Source organism: Chaetura pelagica, unplaced genomic scaffold, assembly GCF_000747805.2.
Source record: "Chaetura pelagica isolate M959 unplaced genomic scaffold, ChaPel_1.0 scaffold657, whole genome shotgun sequence".
NCBI lineage: Eukaryota > Metazoa > Chordata > Aves > Apodiformes > Apodidae > Chaetura > Chaetura pelagica.
Window position 1 is genome coordinate 571,665 of NW_009953931.1, and position 19,091 is coordinate 590,755.

The 19,091-nt window shown below is 34.2% G+C and overlaps 1 protein-coding gene across 3 annotated transcripts in view; it reads right to left on the bottom strand.

Annotated features, from left to right (window-relative positions):
• CLASP2 (cytoplasmic linker associated protein 2) overlaps positions 1-19,091 on the bottom strand; it is a 137,946-nt gene that overhangs the window by 22,590 nt on the left and 96,265 nt on the right. Inside the window, exons 21-29 of one of the 3 annotated variants that reach the window (XM_010001699.1) lie at positions 18,843-18,860; positions 16,815-16,916; positions 11,446-11,616; positions 10,370-10,477; positions 6,168-6,230; positions 5,381-5,487; positions 2,134-2,378; positions 1,458-1,521; positions 163-165 (exon numbers count right to left, since the gene is read on the bottom strand). In XM_010001699.1, the coding sequence (XP_010000001.1) occupies positions 163-165; positions 1,458-1,521; positions 2,134-2,378; positions 5,381-5,487; positions 6,168-6,230; positions 10,370-10,477; positions 11,446-11,616; positions 16,815-16,916; positions 18,843-18,860 (881 nt within the window). Of the gene's footprint in view, positions 1-162; positions 166-1,457; positions 1,522-2,133; positions 2,379-2,838; positions 2,863-5,380; positions 5,488-6,167; positions 6,231-10,369; positions 10,478-11,445; positions 11,617-16,814; positions 16,917-18,842; positions 18,861-19,091 lie in introns of all 3 variants that reach the window. The other 2 variants (XM_010001700.1, XM_010001702.1) reach the window with 2 other exon arrangements.

Sequence of the window (19,091 nt, forward strand, 5' to 3'; positions counted from 1 at the left end):
CAAAACTTTACCACACAGTTTACATAATTGTATATAGCATTTTATGATTGCAAAAGACTTGACACTGCATGAACTCTTTGGGGAAGAAAAATAGAGAAAAAGGGTTAATTGCACATCCATGCAAGTACGGTTAGGCTTCCAACAAATATTGAACCAACTTACTCTCTAAAGAGAGTTCCAACACAGGAGACAGCATGCAAAATGAAACAAAAACAAAACAAAACAACAAAAAAGGGAAAAAGATAAAACACACAAATTAGTGGCCGTCAATACAAAGTTCCTGTATGGAATATAAAACCAAAATAAAACAAAAAAAGGTCTTTCAAAACTTTTATGATAAATTTAGTAATTCTATTGGGGTATCCAATATATTTTAAAACTAAGCATTTGGCATGTCCTTTAAATCATTCTCCCATTTTCTCCACCAAATGATATTACTCACTTTTTCTAAACAATTCCCTATATCCAGCTATCGTGTTAAAGTAAACTTAAATAAAAAGTGATGACAGAATAATTCCTAAACACACTTGAAAAGAGTCTAAGATGAGATTTGTGTAGCCATGAATGTGTGATAAAAAATTAATTAATGAACCTTTATACTTAAAGGCTCCTCATGATAATATATTGATAACTACTATTAGTATTAGTAATTTTTCAACACCCAAAAGGAGGCAAGGCTTCAGCAACTGGAACAGGTGAGCTACATGTGCTATAACAGGCCACATTTTTAAAATCAAAACAACATTATTTTTTTGACAGAATGTCCAGTAAACAAAACAAATCAATCTACTAGAATTATTGACAGAATGTCCAGTAAACAAAACAAATCAATCAACTAGAATTATTCAGTGTAACACTCCTAAAGGTTTAATGAAAAGATACAAAGCTCTTCTGACATATACAACTACATTTTGGGACATTTTCATTATCCTTCCCCTGGCTCCCCCATAATGAAAAAAATCTCCAGGGGAGTTCTGATATATGCATAGCTGCAACACTCATTGACACAGGAACAAGCCAAATTAAACAAAGCTGCTATTCACAATTTTGTCATTAATTCATTTAGAAACCACTATTATGTCAACATTCAATTTTTCTTTCCTCTCCTCTGACATCACTGGTGGTTTTTTTGGAATGTTTTCTTCAGTTTCTCTTTAATTTCTTGGCTTTTTAGACTTCGCTTCTGGATTTCTGCAGTATGGGACAGTGAGCAACTTTAACACCATGTTGCTGTGTGCAAGTTTCTTTCAAAATTCATGATGTCACAGAGAGCAGCTAAGTCCCTTTTTCCAGCAGGAAAACTTTTTTACCTACAGTCCTTTTGCTATGAGAAATTACTGCATATATGAAGTTTTATTCCAGCTTCCACAAAAACTGTAAAAACAGTTTTACAGAAACTGGCTTTCTATTAACATGTTTTCAAATGTTTACTGCAAGTAAGAAAAACCTAAACGTACCTTACTGTGAGGATCAGCAAACATTCTGGTGAAGATTTCACATAACCTTTTCAATTCAACACGACTGTCAAAGTGACAACAATACATTAGTCAACTCCCCTGCCAGTACTATTGGAACACTACTGCATAGCATCACTGAAATAAACTGTAAATATTGTGTCAAATAATCTAGTAAACAAAGTTGACAAAAGCATTTTGCTCAAAAATAGAGATTCAGATGTAATTATTTTCTCTAGAATTACAGAAATGTCTCTTTAATTTATGTATTAAACAATTCCCAACTATATTAACATAGCAGTAATGAGAAAGGTATTCTTAGTAGCTAGTAGTGAACAGTTTCTTCTGAATAAATTCCTAATAAAGAACAACAAAAATAAAGGCCTTCCATTAATACTAGATGCCAACATTTCAGGAATCTTTTGTATTGCAAGAATTCTCCTGATTTTGAATTCCATTGCTTAAACTGAGTTTTTTTTAACAGGTCATATACAATGGTGGCCAAAATTGACAATAGTTTTCACTCATTCCTTCTCCCATCTTACTCTCACAGACACCCACTCTGCCTTCCCTCTCCCCATATTGCGGTATTTTTTAGAACATCAGCCTCCTTTCCTACTTCTCTTGCCTCACTTCAACTGTAAAATAAAGATTTTTTTCTGCTAACATCTCATCTCACCTTAAAGTTCTCTGGTTTTTTAGTAAGTTTTGCAGGCCTAGAAGGCCTTCTTTTCTCTCTGACCAGTTGGTGCTGGCACAGCGGTTTAGGACTTCAGCCACATCTTCTGTCTGTCTCATGTAGGTTGGTATGCTTCCATTCCTAGAGCTATAGGACCTTTCTGAACAGGCACTTGATGCATCACTGTTGGCATCATCATCCGAGTACATCCCATAGGACTCGTATCTTCTTCGGACTGGCTTCTTCTATTGTACAGAAACATCCCACGTTAGTACTAATTTTCAAAGCGATATTATACATACCCACAATCAGCAGAAAGAACAACACTTCAAATAATCAGTCACCTCTGCTCCTTGCAGTGACACATGGGTCCAACTGTTCAAGAGGTCAAACACATTTAATAAAAATGTTAAAGAATGTCTTGCATAGTATTCCAAATGTAAAAGCAAAGCAAATGCAGAGAAGACATACATTTGATGAAACCATTCAACGTAAAAGTTTACTTGTAAAAATCCGTAACGTTGTATTACAGGGTGACATAAATACTGCATTGAAAGTTAGTTATTTCATTTAATTACTTTATATATGTTACAGAATGTAAGAAACAGGTCTAAACCCACATATTCTGTCATTTTAACTTACTTTGTATCAAGCATGTTAATAGCAAAATATTAAACTATTGAAGAAGGAAAATAGTTTCTATACCTTAGTCCGTATGTCTCCTAAGAGCTGTTAGCAGTAAATTATTGAAAAGAAACAGAAATTGAGAACAGGAAGATAAGGCATAGCAGCATTGTGACTATTAAACTACCTGTCACTGGAAAATATACAGTCTTGCTGTAAACTTTGCTCTTAGCTCTCTGTATCCGGTTAGCACATCATGCATTGCCAAGAAGTAGTCCGCTAGCTTCCATTTCCAGGGAAATATTACCTATCATCTGCTGGTTGGTCACAAAGACTTCTCTGTCAAAATCTTGGTGCCTTACACAGTGATATTTGAGCATGAAGACTTAACACATGCAGTCAACTGCTATCTAAGTATGAAATCTTCATTTAAATTTTATTTTCCCATCAACTTCTCTGTATCTCTGTTTATCATAATTTCAATATCTAAATTTCATCATTGCAATAATTACTACACCAATCAATGTCCTACAAAACTATTAATTATATTATGCAAAATCTCAAACACAAAAATAAGCCAACAAAATAAAAACATGCCAGAGGAAAAAAAACAAAGACACTTATCTAACAGGAAAAACACACAGCTCTGCAAAGTAATTCTGTCATTCAAATTTTGGAGTTGAAGCAAGTAGTTAAAAATTTGGTTTCATTATACAATCAAAGAAGCAGTAAACTAAGTGACTGCTTTCCCCTTAATTACCACTGCCATTTGAACCAGGTTCTCATTTTTTACTGTGGAATAACTTGAAGGGTATCACGAGGCAAACTAGTCAATACATTATGAAATAAGCAAGCTTACTGTCAACAGAACAAGCATATATACATGTGTAAGAAAATAAAGGAAGAAAAATCCCATAAAGACATGAGAATTTTTGAAAAGGATCACCATAAGTAAAAAATAATTTAAGATGTAGAATCTGACATGCCCAAAGATCACCATATTGTTGCATTTCATGCATCTTATATTCAAACCAGATGTTAGCCAGAAGGCTGACACCTCTTTGGCTTGAGCAATGCTATAACTGGCTGAGTATTTCTCATATTATAACAATATTAATACAATCCAGAATATTTTCAATTTCTTACATCTTTCAGTTTACATTCTACCTTTTAAAAACACTGTTCTGAAGGGGGGCTTCAGTCTAGGACAAAACAAGAAGGGTGTTCCTAATTAAATTTACATTTAAATTGAGCCATTTGTACAGAACCACCTGTACATTTAGAGCACGGCAGGCAACAAGGCATGTACATAACACAATAAAAAAATACTGCTGTTCTTGATCCTTCTTTGTAATGACAAATCCTAGCTAAAAAGTTCCAGATTTTTCTCTAACGTTTCTAGAAGCATGATGCCCTTTTGTATTCAGGTAGTACAAACCAGCCTCTATGAACAAACTATCAAACTAAGCAGGGCATGTTCAAACCTCAACAGCAGTCACTGGAAGCATGACTTTCTCCTCAATTTATATTATTGACTCCATACTTTGCCCAGATAAATTTGAATAGTCTATGAAGCTGCTAAAAGCACTTGGTAATTTTCATGTAAGCATCAGTGTGGACAAATCTATATCAGAGGCTTTCAAATTACAGGCAGAAACTTCTCATGTTCCATGGACTGTTTTTCTACTGTTCCCTATTCCAAAATCGAGACTAACTTCCAGCTTAGTAATTAGCATTCCCCATCAATGTTGAAACAACAATAGAAAGGAAAAAAAAAACACATTAAAACTCACCATGACCTCTCTGTCAAGATTTCACAGATACTTTGATCTTTATACCAGTGAAGGCACACAGATTTAGAATTGAAGTGCCAATAAGACAATATTAAACAAGAAATCAATAAATTGCCAGACTAAGAACATGAAAAGAGTTGTCTGGAATTTTTCCTTTGAAATTTTGTTTCTCTCTATACAGTCATATGTGGCTATTATTGAAATTTTAGAGTCTAATTTGATGTTTTCTTCTAATATTCCAAATAGTATTTTTGTTAAAACAGAGTAATAACGACTTACTTAAAGCATTCTGATAACTAGATAAAAGGTACCTATAAATTTTTAAATTATATGCAAATGGCATATCATCAATACCAGATAAATATGGATCTGACTCATAGTGCCAGTATTTTAAATTAATTAAAGATTTCAGCTTGCTGACATAAATGTCAATAGAAAAATATACGAGTTGAGTTTAGCGAACTGGGGCAGGGAGGTGAAGAAATCAAACCCATCCTTTCAAAGAACAATAAAAGGAGAAGGGTGTAACTTGTTTTAGACTTAAGAGGGAAACTGATGAGAAGTGCTACTGCTCATGCAGCTCATTGGGCCACTCTGACAGAATAGTCCAAGACTTCTTCCTTTCTCCCATGGGAAAATGCATGTTTCTCAGAAGGTAAGACTTCTGTAGGGCACAAAAATACCAATACTTTGCAACTCTAACAATTCAGGTTCTCTTTTTTCCCCCACCTAGAGGCCAATACAATATGGAATGACGAGGTCTTTTAATGTACAGATACCAAACACTTTAAAGGTCTGTCTCCTACACAAGGTGAGTGAGAGCTCCTTACCAAAGCATCTGCTACTGCCTCTTCCACATCAGAACCCGTGTTCAGAACCCGCATAGCACTAACTGATGATGACAGTCTACTCGACTGACTAATTCCAAAGCCGGTCCCTGTTATAAAAACAACAAAAATCATCATCAGGACTTCAGTTAGATTGGTAACATGGGACATTAATACCGCACTCACTTAACAAAACCCAAGCAGAAGAAAATAATTTGCTTAACTTTTCTAACACATTATGTAGTGGCAAAAATACCAGTTATTTTCATTCTTAAATCTTTAGCGGTGCAGCAAAAAGAAATGAAGGAAAAACAAGAGTCATACACAAACAATATATTCTGGTGTTACAGGGGAAAATCCCACAGAACAATGGTTTTAACTAAAATAACTTGCCTTATTTTTTTCAATTACTGTCTTCTTCATTTTGGGTTTTTGTTTTCATTTAAAATGAAAGCAAATACAATATGAAGGCTATTGAGAATGCTGATTAGAAAACTACATGCATAAAGAATGCTCTACTCATACTGAAAAATGGAAAACTAACACAAGTTCCTCTGCAAGTAAAAATAAAATGATTGTTGTTACGGAGGAAATGGATTAACATTGGAGGGTGGGGGTGGAGACGAAATCTAGGAACATAAACACATCTATCTGGACTATTAAAACAACAAAACTCAAATTAATATAAATAATGCTTTCAAAAACTGAACTATGAGAATAACCAAGTGGGTGGGAAAAAAAAAATCCAGGATGACTGCACAGATGACAGCAAAGTGTACTCATCCTTCACCTGTAGCTCCATAAACATCAGGAGCGTAGAGGGCACCAGTGGATCTGGAGTGATGTCTGGAAGCTGCAATAACAGGATCATATAAACCCTATCTATTACCATGGAATCAAATTGCTGCAATAGTTGTTTAGATGAACAAGAGAACATTTATTTAAAAGATTCAGCTTTAGCACAAGAAACAGAGCATCATACAGAAGGAAAAAAAAAAATCACAGAAGTTCTTTGATTGTATAGGATTTGATTATATAGAATGATACGGGTTTATGTATGATGGACATTTCATGCATAATTTTTTGTAATTTTAAAGATTAAGAGCAGATTAAAAGCAAGTACTTTCACAAGTTTAAAGAAAAATAATGCGTAGACACATTCACACCCAAACAACAGACACAACACACACAAACAGAATCATCAGAAATATCTAGAAAAGTTCCACTGATACTGGTCTTCCATTGCAGAGTTAACTCCATTCTACACACTCCACTTAGAGCCAGAGCTCAAGTAACAAACTTTATCTGCAAAAGCAACTACTGCATGAACTTAGTGTTTTAGCAGATGACAATTTTATAAGCTTCTTGCCTATGTGCAGATAATTTAACCTCACCACTCCACAGATGAAGGTTAAAAATTATTCACTTGCAAGTTTAAAATAATTTAATGCAATTAATATTTCACATTCATGTTGTTTTCTTCAAATAAATAAAATGTGAAATTAAAACATTTATATTAGTTAACATAGCTCATTAAGATCCGTTAAAGTTATGGAAAGTGGGAACCAAAGATCCTTAAGGGCTTTTGAATACAACTGAGTACCCTCTTCCTTCTGGCACTTGTAAAAAAAGTGTTCTTTTTAGAGCTTCTAAAGATGCTAACTCATTAATATTTTGCTCATATTTTCTTTCTTAAACCAAAGAATTCTAAATTGAATCAGTTTTTTAAATGATTCCTCTTCTTTCTGAAATTCACTTAAGCTAGAATTTGAGAGGCTAGTAATTGAAACTGGTTTTGACATTTTTAACTTGAATTCAAATGTCCACCCACAGTATAAACCCCAGATATAATCTTTTAATTTAATATGAAACTGCAAATGCAGTTACTTTACACCTTTTGGATGCAGGAAATAATAGAAGCTACAAACCATCCTTTACTCTGATTAACACAGACAATTTAAGAGTCTGATTTGAATCAAAAACCCTGACAAGGATTTGGGTAAGCAGACTTCTTTTAACATGAGTGAACTCCAAAATGATGCTAAGTACTATAACACGATCATGTTTTTTCCACATTAAGTTTTCTACTCCTTATGTAAGGTACAGCAATGTATATTCTTTCAAACTAAACCTGCATAAAGTTCCTTAGCTAGGGAATTTTATTTTTCAAATAATGTTTTGTGGACTACTTGGTTCTCAAGATCGTATGTCTCAGCATGGAAAAGGAGACAGGACAGATGATGTCACAACATAGGCATCAAGACTGCTAGAGCTTTAAGTTCAAGCAATAACAGGATAAGCCTTTCTATTGCTTTCCATCAGCAAGCCCTGAAAATTAATGGTACAATTAAAAATTAAAACTTTAGTTCTATAATTCAAGACAATCCTGTTCCCATATAGGTTTGAAATATGCTGGACAAGTTTAACCAGATGGTGAAAGAAAGCACTACATTGGATCAAACATACCTTGTTTCAAGCATATTTTCAAGAATATTCTTTGTATCCTCTCAACGGCAAAAACTATGCAAGTATTTACTTTTGTTGTTTCATATTTTTTTAAGATTATGAAAATAAGATTTTAAACGGACTCAAAATGACATGATTTCTTCACTAAAATATGGAAATTATACTAGTCTGATATTTAGTATTAATGACATGAAACAGAAAACAAGGCATGGTCATATAAATTACAGATCACTTCCTTCTCAGAGTGGCTGTCATCTCCAAGTTTATAACCTTATACTGAGATGTGAGATTACATAAATACTTCACATTGATGTATACAGAGAAGCAATTATGTAGCGTTTGGGTCATGTTATGTCTAGAGGAGTTTAGCATTTGTAAGTAAAAATTTCTGTGCTGAGAATCAAGATGCAATACAAAACACATTCCTCTCTCCAACCCCATGTAAAACTGTCTGCAGCTACAAACACAGAGCTGAGTTTACCTTATTTCATCTTCCTCTTGTACCCATAAAAACCATTAAATTTTAAGATTTTTGATAGAAGTTAATACCATCCTGTAAGCTAAAACTGATCTAATAAAACACTAAACGACATTTGAAATAATGCAAAGAAGTCATACTAGAAGGAACCCTAGAAAAATTAATTTATTCCAGGTATAGCTCTTTTTTTTTTTAAAAAAAAAAAGCACTGGATTCCTATACATGCTACTTTGCATCAGATAATTCAACCCACTCCATTTGTACAGGGAATTGTTTCGATATCTGAATACAAAAATTAAACTCCATTAATAAAAATAAATCCTCAAGTAGCATCTGTCTCAATGACCCATCTTATGTTATTAGTTTAATACAGTTTTCTTAAGCATTTGACCAAATATCAAATGTAAACCAGATCTCAAATGCATGCAAATGTAGTCAAGTTGTAAGGTAGAAAAGAATCACAAAACGATCTGGAATAAAACCTTGTTTTTTAAAGAAAAGAAAGTGTGTATTACAACACTATCTGCCAGGTGTTTTAGTAAAAGATAGAAGTTCACTAACAGATCCTGCATTGTTTACTTTTAACTTAATTTCCCAATTAAATAGCATCTGGACAAATTAGCACTAGTTATTGAAACAGTTTTCCTTGCATTAGTCTGTACTTTCCCAGTAAGATGATGGTTGACAGGAGGCATTAACTGCCTTAACAGATGACAACAGATTTGTAGTGCCAATTGCGAACACAGTCAGGTGCCTCAATCTGACACAGAAACCAGAGGTTTCTTATTTTCAGACTATGTTTAACAGCTAGTGTTACAAAATCTTTAACTGCAACCTACACATAAGCAAAAGAGGATGGATGCATACTGAAGAATAACTCAGACTTAGTCAACAATAAAAAAATATTAATTTCAAATATATCTTACAGAGATATTTTCCTACTACCAAACTACCAAAAACATGTAAAAAGACACTTACTAAAATTTCCTTCTAACTTCACAGTAAGCTTGACCAGGATACATGGAGATGAGAAGCTTCTCTAGTCCTTAAGCAACACTGTATTAAAGTAATTACAAGCTCATGTTCCTATGCCTTATTGATGTCTTAGAAAAAGCAGCCTGACAATCTTGCAAAGTCTTTTAAGTGAGAGGCCAATAAGCTGAAATATTAAGTGGAAACAAAACTTTTGGTTATAGCAGGCTCTAGGAATGAGGACTGAACCTGGCAATGCACGTGTGAACACTGATGTTTTCAATTCCTCTCTTATTCCCTATATAGCAGCTGTTACCTTTATTATTTACCACTTGCTTGATACAGATTAGAAGTAAAATTCAGAAATGTACTTTGGTTAATCTGCTTGGATAAGGACTTCACTACTTGCCTTGATCAGTTTTAGGAAACGGAAAGCAGCCTCAGAATACAGTTGTGCTTTAGTATATTGGTCCCTTATCTGCACCACCACATTTACTTGCTTTAATAGCAAAGAGTTAAAATTTTAATTATTTTTTCACATCAGTGATGCCAGTATAGCTGAGGAGACATAAAATTAAGTGTATTTTCTTCTTACACACCAAAATGATTAATTAACTAGGGAGCAATTTTGAATATTAGCAGATCCTAACTGCTGATGCAGGGAAAGGCAGAAGACAACAGTCACACTATATTCTTTGTTCTAGTTGGTCAGTGAGAAATGGATTATCTAACTACACCCAAGCAACAAGTGCTGTAATAAAAACAGCAACATCTAATTTTAAAAAACTTTCCAAAGCAGAACTGCTCTTTCTGAAAAGATTTCTAGGCACTGCATGTCACACACCTTTCTAGCCTTGGAACTTAAGGCTAACACTAGTAGCAAAGCTTTTCTTTCTCAACTGTGCAACCCATTCACACATTGGTCAGTTCTCCATCGAAGTAAGTGGTGAGTGAGCCAAAGGAAGGGAAAACAACGGTGGCCAGCTACAAGCTAAATGAAGGAGGCATGGATTCGTTAGGTGCAAATAATGAAGGGCAAAGACAGCCATGCACAACAAGGGGCTCTGAGTACTTACCAAGGGGTGGAAAAGAGCGGACAGGGCTCGTGTCCCTGCTACTTTCCCGGCTGGCCTCCCGACTGCACCCCTGACTCACACTAGGCCGAGGAATGCGGCTGCCTCGTGCTAGTATGATTCAGGGTACAGACAAACAGCAGCACAGAAGGGAGAAGACATAAGAAAAGTTGCAGTTTTAATGCAATTCTGGTTTTGCAGTAAGATCAAAGATGTACTTCTAAGATAAGACACTGATGATTATGTGGTATTATAAGTCATAACTGTTTCCACACACTTTCCTGATCGTGCTGGATTATACTGAGTGTAGCCAGTTCAATGAAATTGTTTCTTTGCACAGCTAAAAATGGGGATTTACCAGCTCTTCAGAGAATGGCTGAAAATTTTCTTTAAATTGATGAAGAGGAAACAAGCAAAGAACAAAAACAAAAACAGAGACTTTTGATTCACAGTTTGTGCTTGAGATCAAGTTAATCAACAGTACCACGAAAGAGAAAAAAAACAACCCACCACATCTTTCTAAAGAAGGAAAATAAAAAGTGAATACAGCTAAGTTAAATATCACAATAAAAAACAAAGAACAGCTGCAGTGCCACTAAAATCAATGGATAATTTTCAATAAAATAGTTTGTAACAAAGTGTAATCAGTTTACACCATCAGGTTTAAGAAGTATGATGGTCATTTCTGTACCATGGAAGTATACACTTGCACGCACACATACACAAAAGACACATAAAAGTAATGGAGAAAATAGTATTTTCAAAATGCTATCACACTTTCATCCAATGGATATGGATATTTTGGGATTGGAGATAAGAAGTGAAGAAAAGTGAAATACAGAAGACAGGGAGGTGAGGAAAAGAACAACTACTGCATTTTGACAGAAAAAATATTCAAGTTTCAGCTTAAATTTAAAACTGTCTCGTATATCAAAGACCAGCATCAGAAAATAGGCATGTTTTAGATTTTCACCAATATGTATTGGAATTTTGTCAACCCGCTGTAAGTAAACACAAGCTGTAGATATCCAGCACTTAAAGAAAGAATGGCTAAGAAGAGTTACTCAAGTGTTTCTTACCTACTGACAATCTAGAAGGACTAGCTTCTCTACTGCATCCCTGACTTCGTGGGATTTTGCTTCGTTTTTGTGCAGTTGCAGGATTCACTAACACTCTCTGAATTCCTGTGTTCATAGTGGAAAGCGTGGTCGTTGTCAACACTCTTCCAGGAGACCCAGATCTACTGCCAGCTGAATGCACAATGAAGAAGCATGAGTAAGTACAGCATAGAACACAAACAAACATGGTTAAAAAGGAAAAAAAAAATGCTTGAAGTTAGTAGGAAAGTGGTGGTAGATTGAAATGGTCTGGAAAAACAAGGTAAAAATGTGAAAACAGAAAGCCCTGGTCCAAGTTCTTATAGCACTACATACAAAATACATAAAATAATCAATGCAAGGAAGCACTTGGCACAGTATTTAGTACTACATATGCTCAAAAAAGCATAAACAGTACTTCTAGTCTTCATCAACAGTTCTAATATTCCTATCATGAACATTAATGTGTTCATTTTTTTTAAGCAATGTGGTCTCATAACCACATTTTCTATTAAAAAAGGGAAAAAACGTCTAGAAAGCTAAAGGGAGCAACTTGAGTAATTTCATAATTATTCTTCCCATGCAACCAATATTATAAAATTACAGCATTTTCCTACAATTTCAACTCTTCTCCCTTGCTTATAAAAGCATGGTGTCTTCAAGTACTGCTCCCTGAGAAGTTAAATAAAATGTCACAAAAGACAATTGAAATATTCATGTTTGTGCCCGTGGATTCTCTCACAAATTCAGAGAGAATCTTCAATTAATTCTGAACAAGCCAAAAAATTGATCAAGATGTTTTTAAGTGTCCTTCATTTTAATTGATCATAACGGTACATTACAAAGTGCTGCAATTGTTAATTTCAACACACTGTACTCACTACCAGCAACTGGTCATTGATTCCTAATTTTGATTTCAGTTACAGAAAACTTAATTTCTATGACCTAATAAAGAACCCATTCTTCTCTATTTAAAATCAATTCATACCACCCGTTGCTATATGGTTTTCAGATGCAGAGTTCAAGAAGTCTGACCAAATAAAAAGCAAAACATCGTTTTAACCAAAGGTTAATTACATAGAGAAATGTTAACTTTTCCCTAATCTTTTAAAAATCATCAGATAACTGTATGACCACAGCTATGCTATCAGATCTACAGATATAACATGCAACATCTTACATGACTTTCATGGATTACTTCTCATGAGGCACATTTAAAAAAGATATAAGTTGATTAAAGCTTGACCATATGGAAAAAGAAAAAAAATCCCAACAAAACATATGCTGAGTGGAAGGGAGAAAACTAAAATAATGTACCATGCATATACTTTCAGATTCATTGTTTGAATTCAAACTTGAAATGATTATTTAAGCAAAATCCCTTTTTGAAACTATGGACCTATTCAGCAGAAATGATAAATAATGTATTACACAGCCTGGAAAAAACAGCATAACTTCTACATTGAACAAAGAATAGGCAAATATATAAAATTGCTGTGGTCTGCACAAATTAAAGGTTTGGCACTTTCTTCATATCAGAGTGTTTCAACTTAGACCTGATATTACAATACCTCCTTCCTAGCCTCCCATGTTTTATGTCTCTTTAAAACAATGAAAATACTCTAATTTTCACTGGACTGGAGACTTCAAGAAGATTTTCTTCAATAGGTCAGAAACCTACAAAACTTAAAGAGTTCTCGACTGCAAAGAAGAAATGCAACCTCTCATTCTAATACTTCATTTACCTTTCTATTGTCTTACCTGCAGAGTGTACCCCTATAGCGCAAATAAACCAATTGAAGCTTAATATCCTGAAAGCATCATGCTATGCTTTTCTAAGTACTACCACCAGTAATAGATCTAAGCGAGCTGCATGGTGAAAGGATGGTTAAAACAGTATTCCAAAATGACAAGCCTCCCACTTCTATTGCTTTCTAAATAAGAGTTACATCCAATTAGGTAAGTGTGGCACATGGAAAAAAGCAAGCTGGAATTTCTGCTGAATAGGGTCCTTAAATGAGGTATGTTCAACAGGTGATCAAACAATGATGTATACACAAATTCTGTAGACTCTTACCACCAATGGGGTTAGCAGACTGTGATCCTGAACAAGTGTAAAGGCAGGATTAGGGTAGGGGTTTATAATCCATGAAGAGGGAGGGAGCAGAGCAGATTAAAAAATGGATGGCAAATGGAAATAAGAAAGCTTTAGTCATTTCACACAAGAAAAAAAGCCACAAGGGGGTTATGCTAAAGCAGTGCTTTTAAGTAGCTTCCACAATTGAAGAATTAAACTCAGATGCTATGTACAAAGCAGATGAAGCCAAGCTGCACAAGCAAATTACAATTCTTCAGCTTTCTAATCAACAAATGGATTATACTGAAGAATTACATTTCAATTAAACATGAAACTGTAGCTTCCATATTACTTTAAAAGAATATTACATTGGCAAAATGTTCAAGAAGTTCAACAGCTGAACGAAAATTACACACAAGGCCAAAACATTTTCTTTTTTTTTGAGACAAGACAGTAAAGGAACCGAGCTGCAGGTGCAGTGGATGAAAAAAAACCAAAGAAAACCAACAAACCAAAACGAAAAAAACTCACAATGGCACAACTTAAAAGACTTGCATAGAATTTCAGGTTTTCCTCTTTAAAATTAATCTGAAGTATAAAGGTAAGAATTTGTTTCCATTCAGAAATCTAATTCTTTATCTCTGAATCAAGATTTTGACAAAATTTAGTACACCTCGCTGAATCACCTGACAACCAAACAGGAAGGGAGAGGAAAAAAATGGAACAATTTTTTTCCAAATATAAGAACAAGATAATTACCTGTAGATTGTATATGCATTTATTTCATTGTACAATTTAAAAGTACAAGAGGAAGAGTAAAGGGCTCCTAAAACCCTAAACCAGTATTTTTTTGGTAAAAGCATTCAAATTTGCAAGTCTTTCACAAGATGATCCTTGAACAAAAGTGCTAAGTAGCTGAAACCCTAAATTCACAAAAGCATTTGTGTTACAGTGGTTTTTAAAAAAGTATTAAATCTAATGTGAAGCTGTTCTCCCACTATAAGCTAGGGAAATAAACCAATTCCCTGTATGAAAATATCAAGCACTTGCTCCCCACAAAGCTGTGAGAATTTACAGTCACAGAAAGAAGTGTCACCCCAATAGCTGGCATACATTGCCTGACAGTTCTCCTTTGCCTGTCCATTTGTATTTGCCTTCTTTATCTTCTTTAAAACATCTCAGAATTCTTATTCTCCCCCACTGACAGGTTATAATGAGCTATCTGAAGCCATCAGTTGTGAGCAGAAGTAATAAAAGGCTCTAAAGATGTATTCATGCATTTAATTTTCACACACTATCACATGTAAACAAATCTAGTTGTGTCAGTATCAATTCAACTTATCTCTTTAGACATTGATACTGTGCAAAAATGAATTTTCTTGGGAAAAAAAAAGTAGTCATTATAAGTAAAAAGAAACCGAATTGCTTCAGTTTGTTTCCCTGTATATTCAGCTTAATTAATATTACAACAATGATCACCACAAAAATCTTATATAGCTACCTAAATTCAACCTCTCCCCTAAACAGTTTATCAAGCACCATAACTTTTTAAGCATTTACTAAATCTATCCAAAATACAAAGGTGTTATTTCAGAACTTTCCTAATACTAAGAATGCTACAGATACTGCTACAGCTGTTCATAAAGGGAAAAAGTAATTTGACAAGACTGCTACTTTCCCTCCCCCTAAAATTAGTAATCCAAATATTCTTTGCTTATGATGTAGTGTAGTCATCCTGACACAGAAAACATAAAACAAGTTTTGCACACCCTTTGTCACAGTCAAAAACTAGACTTTCTTTGCAAGCTCTCAACCCACAAAAGCAAGAAAACCACAACAAACAAAACCTGAGAACTTCTGTTACTGGATTTTTTTATTATTATTATTATATATTTTATATGTTTATTTCACAAAACCTGCAAGCACTGGATCAGGCTTGATCCAACTGCATTTTGTTAGATAATGAAGTAGTGGGAAGCATTCTTAACAGGAAAACAACCCCAAAACTCTTCTACCTGCTTTATGGTAAGTGCTCTAATTGCTATGAAGATAAATGTTTCTGCCATGAACTACAGCATTAAGGGGTTTTATTAAAATCAAGTGGATACGGTTATCGATAGCAAAATAATTCTACTGGAAAATTAAAAGCGTATAATTTAATGGGTTTATAATATTAGACCTGACTGGTTAGTCAATTTTAATTTTATTGTTAATTTGTCATCCTTTCTTTATTTCCTTGCTTTTCACTTAAACAAAGATGAGATTCTGAAAATACTACAGAGCTTAGTCAGAAGATACTTGTCACAGACATTAGATGTGTGAACAAACTGCTGTAGGACAGCCAGTGCCAAATAATGTGAGGTAATCAGATCTTTTAAATTAATGACAGTGCTCAGATAGATTGGAAATCTTGCATTTGCTTTAGTTTCTAAAAACACATTAAAAATTACTGTGGATTAGCTGACATACAGCAAATTGTTGTTTTAATATTTTGATTCCATATAAGCTAAGTAACTGATTATAAAGCTAGGGTTGTTTTTACTCTGAAGAAGAGTTAAGTAAAGGTAACAGCTGTAATCAAGAGTACATATCTAGGAGGCAGAGTAGTACCTAGCTTAAACTGAAAAATAGGTATTTAATTTAATCTAGATTTAAAATTTGAAAGTTAAGTAAGTAACAGCTGTAATCAAAAGAGTACATATCTAGGAGGCAGAGTAGTACCTAGCTTAAACTGAAAAATAGGTATTTAATTTAATCTAGATTTAAAATTTGAAGGGTTTAAAATACATTATTTAAAATGAAAAATTAGGTTTTGCAGGTTACACTGAGGACACCATTCAGCCTACCCATTCTACTTTATTACTTGTCTGTGTGTTATGTGTAAGTGCTAAAGAAGTTTTCTGGTGTTTTGTGTTGGGAAGGTCAGAAAGGGGGGGAAAAGAATGTTGAGAAGTTGTAATTGAAGACAGAATGTAAGGGTAGATTTAATTTCCTATGACATTATCTAATTCAATTGGCAAATTAAGACCTAACCTCATTTTTTCCAGATAAAAACAACATGAATTAGAAAAGCATGCAAAAATACCACTGACCCAAAACACTGAAAAAAATACCTTCATTTTTGTCTGGCGATGATGAACCTAAGGCACAGAACAACAACTCAGTATGTAGCTTTTTTAAAAAATTAACTTTGACTGTAGCCATTGGTCAATGAATATATGCTTAAGCATTTGGCCTCTTTATCAGGTATAACTGACAAACAGAAAATACATACGCTGAGACTGTGACACCACTTTGGTTCTACTCCGTCCTCTGGAATCTGTTTTAGAATTTCCAATACCAACAGAAGGTGTTGAAAGCTTTGTTCGTACACGACCTATAAAAGAAAAATGGCATTAAATCAGGTTTTCACAGTCATGTAGAAATCAAAGCATCAGTAGCATTTACTAGTATTTTCTTAAGTGACTGCAGATAAAAAAGCAGCATAGCAGAACTCAACTGGTGAAAATTCGCTTGGGATAATTAGTAGAAATTTGAATACCTTGAAAGACTTAATAGTTGAGGAATCAAAATAATACTTCTCTGATGCTAGGTTTCAGTAAATGATTTACACATTATGTCTTAAACTCCCTGAACTAGCTAGCTAGTTCTTGCTTCCTATGTAATTAGGTTGATAATATTTTTAAAAAGGGAAGTTTATTAAATATAGTAAGCAATGTATATGCCAATGTTGCTGTATCTGGTACACTCTTCCCATGAATACTTGTGGGTGTAATTCTACTTCTTGTCATAAAAACTACAATAAATATCTTGACTGTTTTTTGAATAGGGTTCCAAGCTTTCTTTCTAACTTCAGTCCCCTTGTTAGAAATACTAGTTTTTCTATTACTGAACATTGTCCTGTTTGCCTGGCCAGTCATAAAAGCCTTCTACAGGATCTCCCAAGCCTTATGCAATACTTGACAAAGACTGCGTTCTCAGTGACAACATGATATAAGGAAATACTACTCTCAGCAACAGACAGAACAACTCAGGAAGAGACATTAAACTATCTACAACACAAACAACAGAGCCACATCCCTCTAAAATGCCAAACCACCTTGGGTTTGGGTTACATCTGTTTGCATTATTAGCCACGTTCCTCATAACATCTGGAACATACACTGAAACTACAAAAGAAAGGAAGACCCCAGTTGGATGAACTATAGGTAACTGAAAAATTATTTATAAAATAAATAGTAGAGATGTGTACTACATGTCCTAAGACAACCTCTCAAATAACAGAAAAACAAAAGCAAATCCATGCTAACCAGAATTTTTATAAGTTGTAAGACCAATATCCAAAAAAGCTTGTACAGGGTGGATGGATCTCAAAAGGCAATCCACTTTCTAAACCAGCATAATTAAAATATTTTCTAGACATGTGGAGTCAGTATTTGACCCAGAAGAATTAGGTACGTAGCCTGTTATTTAGTTCTAGCCGCTATAGGCTTTCCACAGCAGAATTTGGAGACCAACCAAGTTAATATTATTAATCCGAGTAGAGGGAATAGCCATAGGTGAGAGTCTATAGGAAGAGAATCAGGACAAAGGAGGTTATTCACTAAAATATTAGAAAACAGTATGCTAGCAAGAATGTTTAGATTAACTAGTCCAAACTCTACTAGTTATCCCTATACAATGGCAATGTTTTCCCACTGAATGTTATGAGACTGCAAGGTATGTAACTGCATTCAGAATTTGGCCAAAAAAACTAGGAACACAGAGTGCCACTATTTTGCTACTATGATAAATTATCACTTGGAACCTGGTTCAATTTTATGAAAGCAAAGGAACAGTTTGTATTTGTGAAGCAAATGAACTGTTAACTCACTTGGAGTCTCTACATCCATTCGCTAATGACAGGTTTAAATGTTAATAGCATATTGAAAATGAATTCCCAAGTCTCAAAGAGATGAGTAATAGTAGCACCTGCTTCCCAGAGCATGAACACATTTGATGAAATATTCTGTGACAAGATACATTAAAAAAAAAAAAAAAGCAAAATTCAAGCTCCTACATTTTCACACTAAAAATGTTAAGCAATGACACTCCTACTGCAGATGAGTACTTGAGAATTAAAATAAAAGCAAAAGAATTTAAAAAATATTACATGACAACCAAGTATTAGATGCATAAGCTATTTACAGTTATGAACCTCCACAAAGCCCCAGAAAGATCAGATTCTACTTTGAAGCTTTATTTGTATGAATGAAAATACAAAGCTGAAAATATTAGCTGTTCTAACAAAATATTTTCTTACCATCTTCAGAAGCTGTTCCTAAACAGAAAAGATAATAAAATACATGATATTCCAAACAATACTGTGTCTCTCCAGTTCCTTTCTGAGATTAATCTTGTGAATGCTGACAAATTTTATCAAGTCAAGGGGTCTAAATCTTTTGTGTTGCAACTCTATTATTGAACTGAAGCAAAATCAAGAAACATCCATACTATGCTGTTAATGATTTACAAGAGCAAAATATATAGCACTGCCTTCCAAACATCTTAC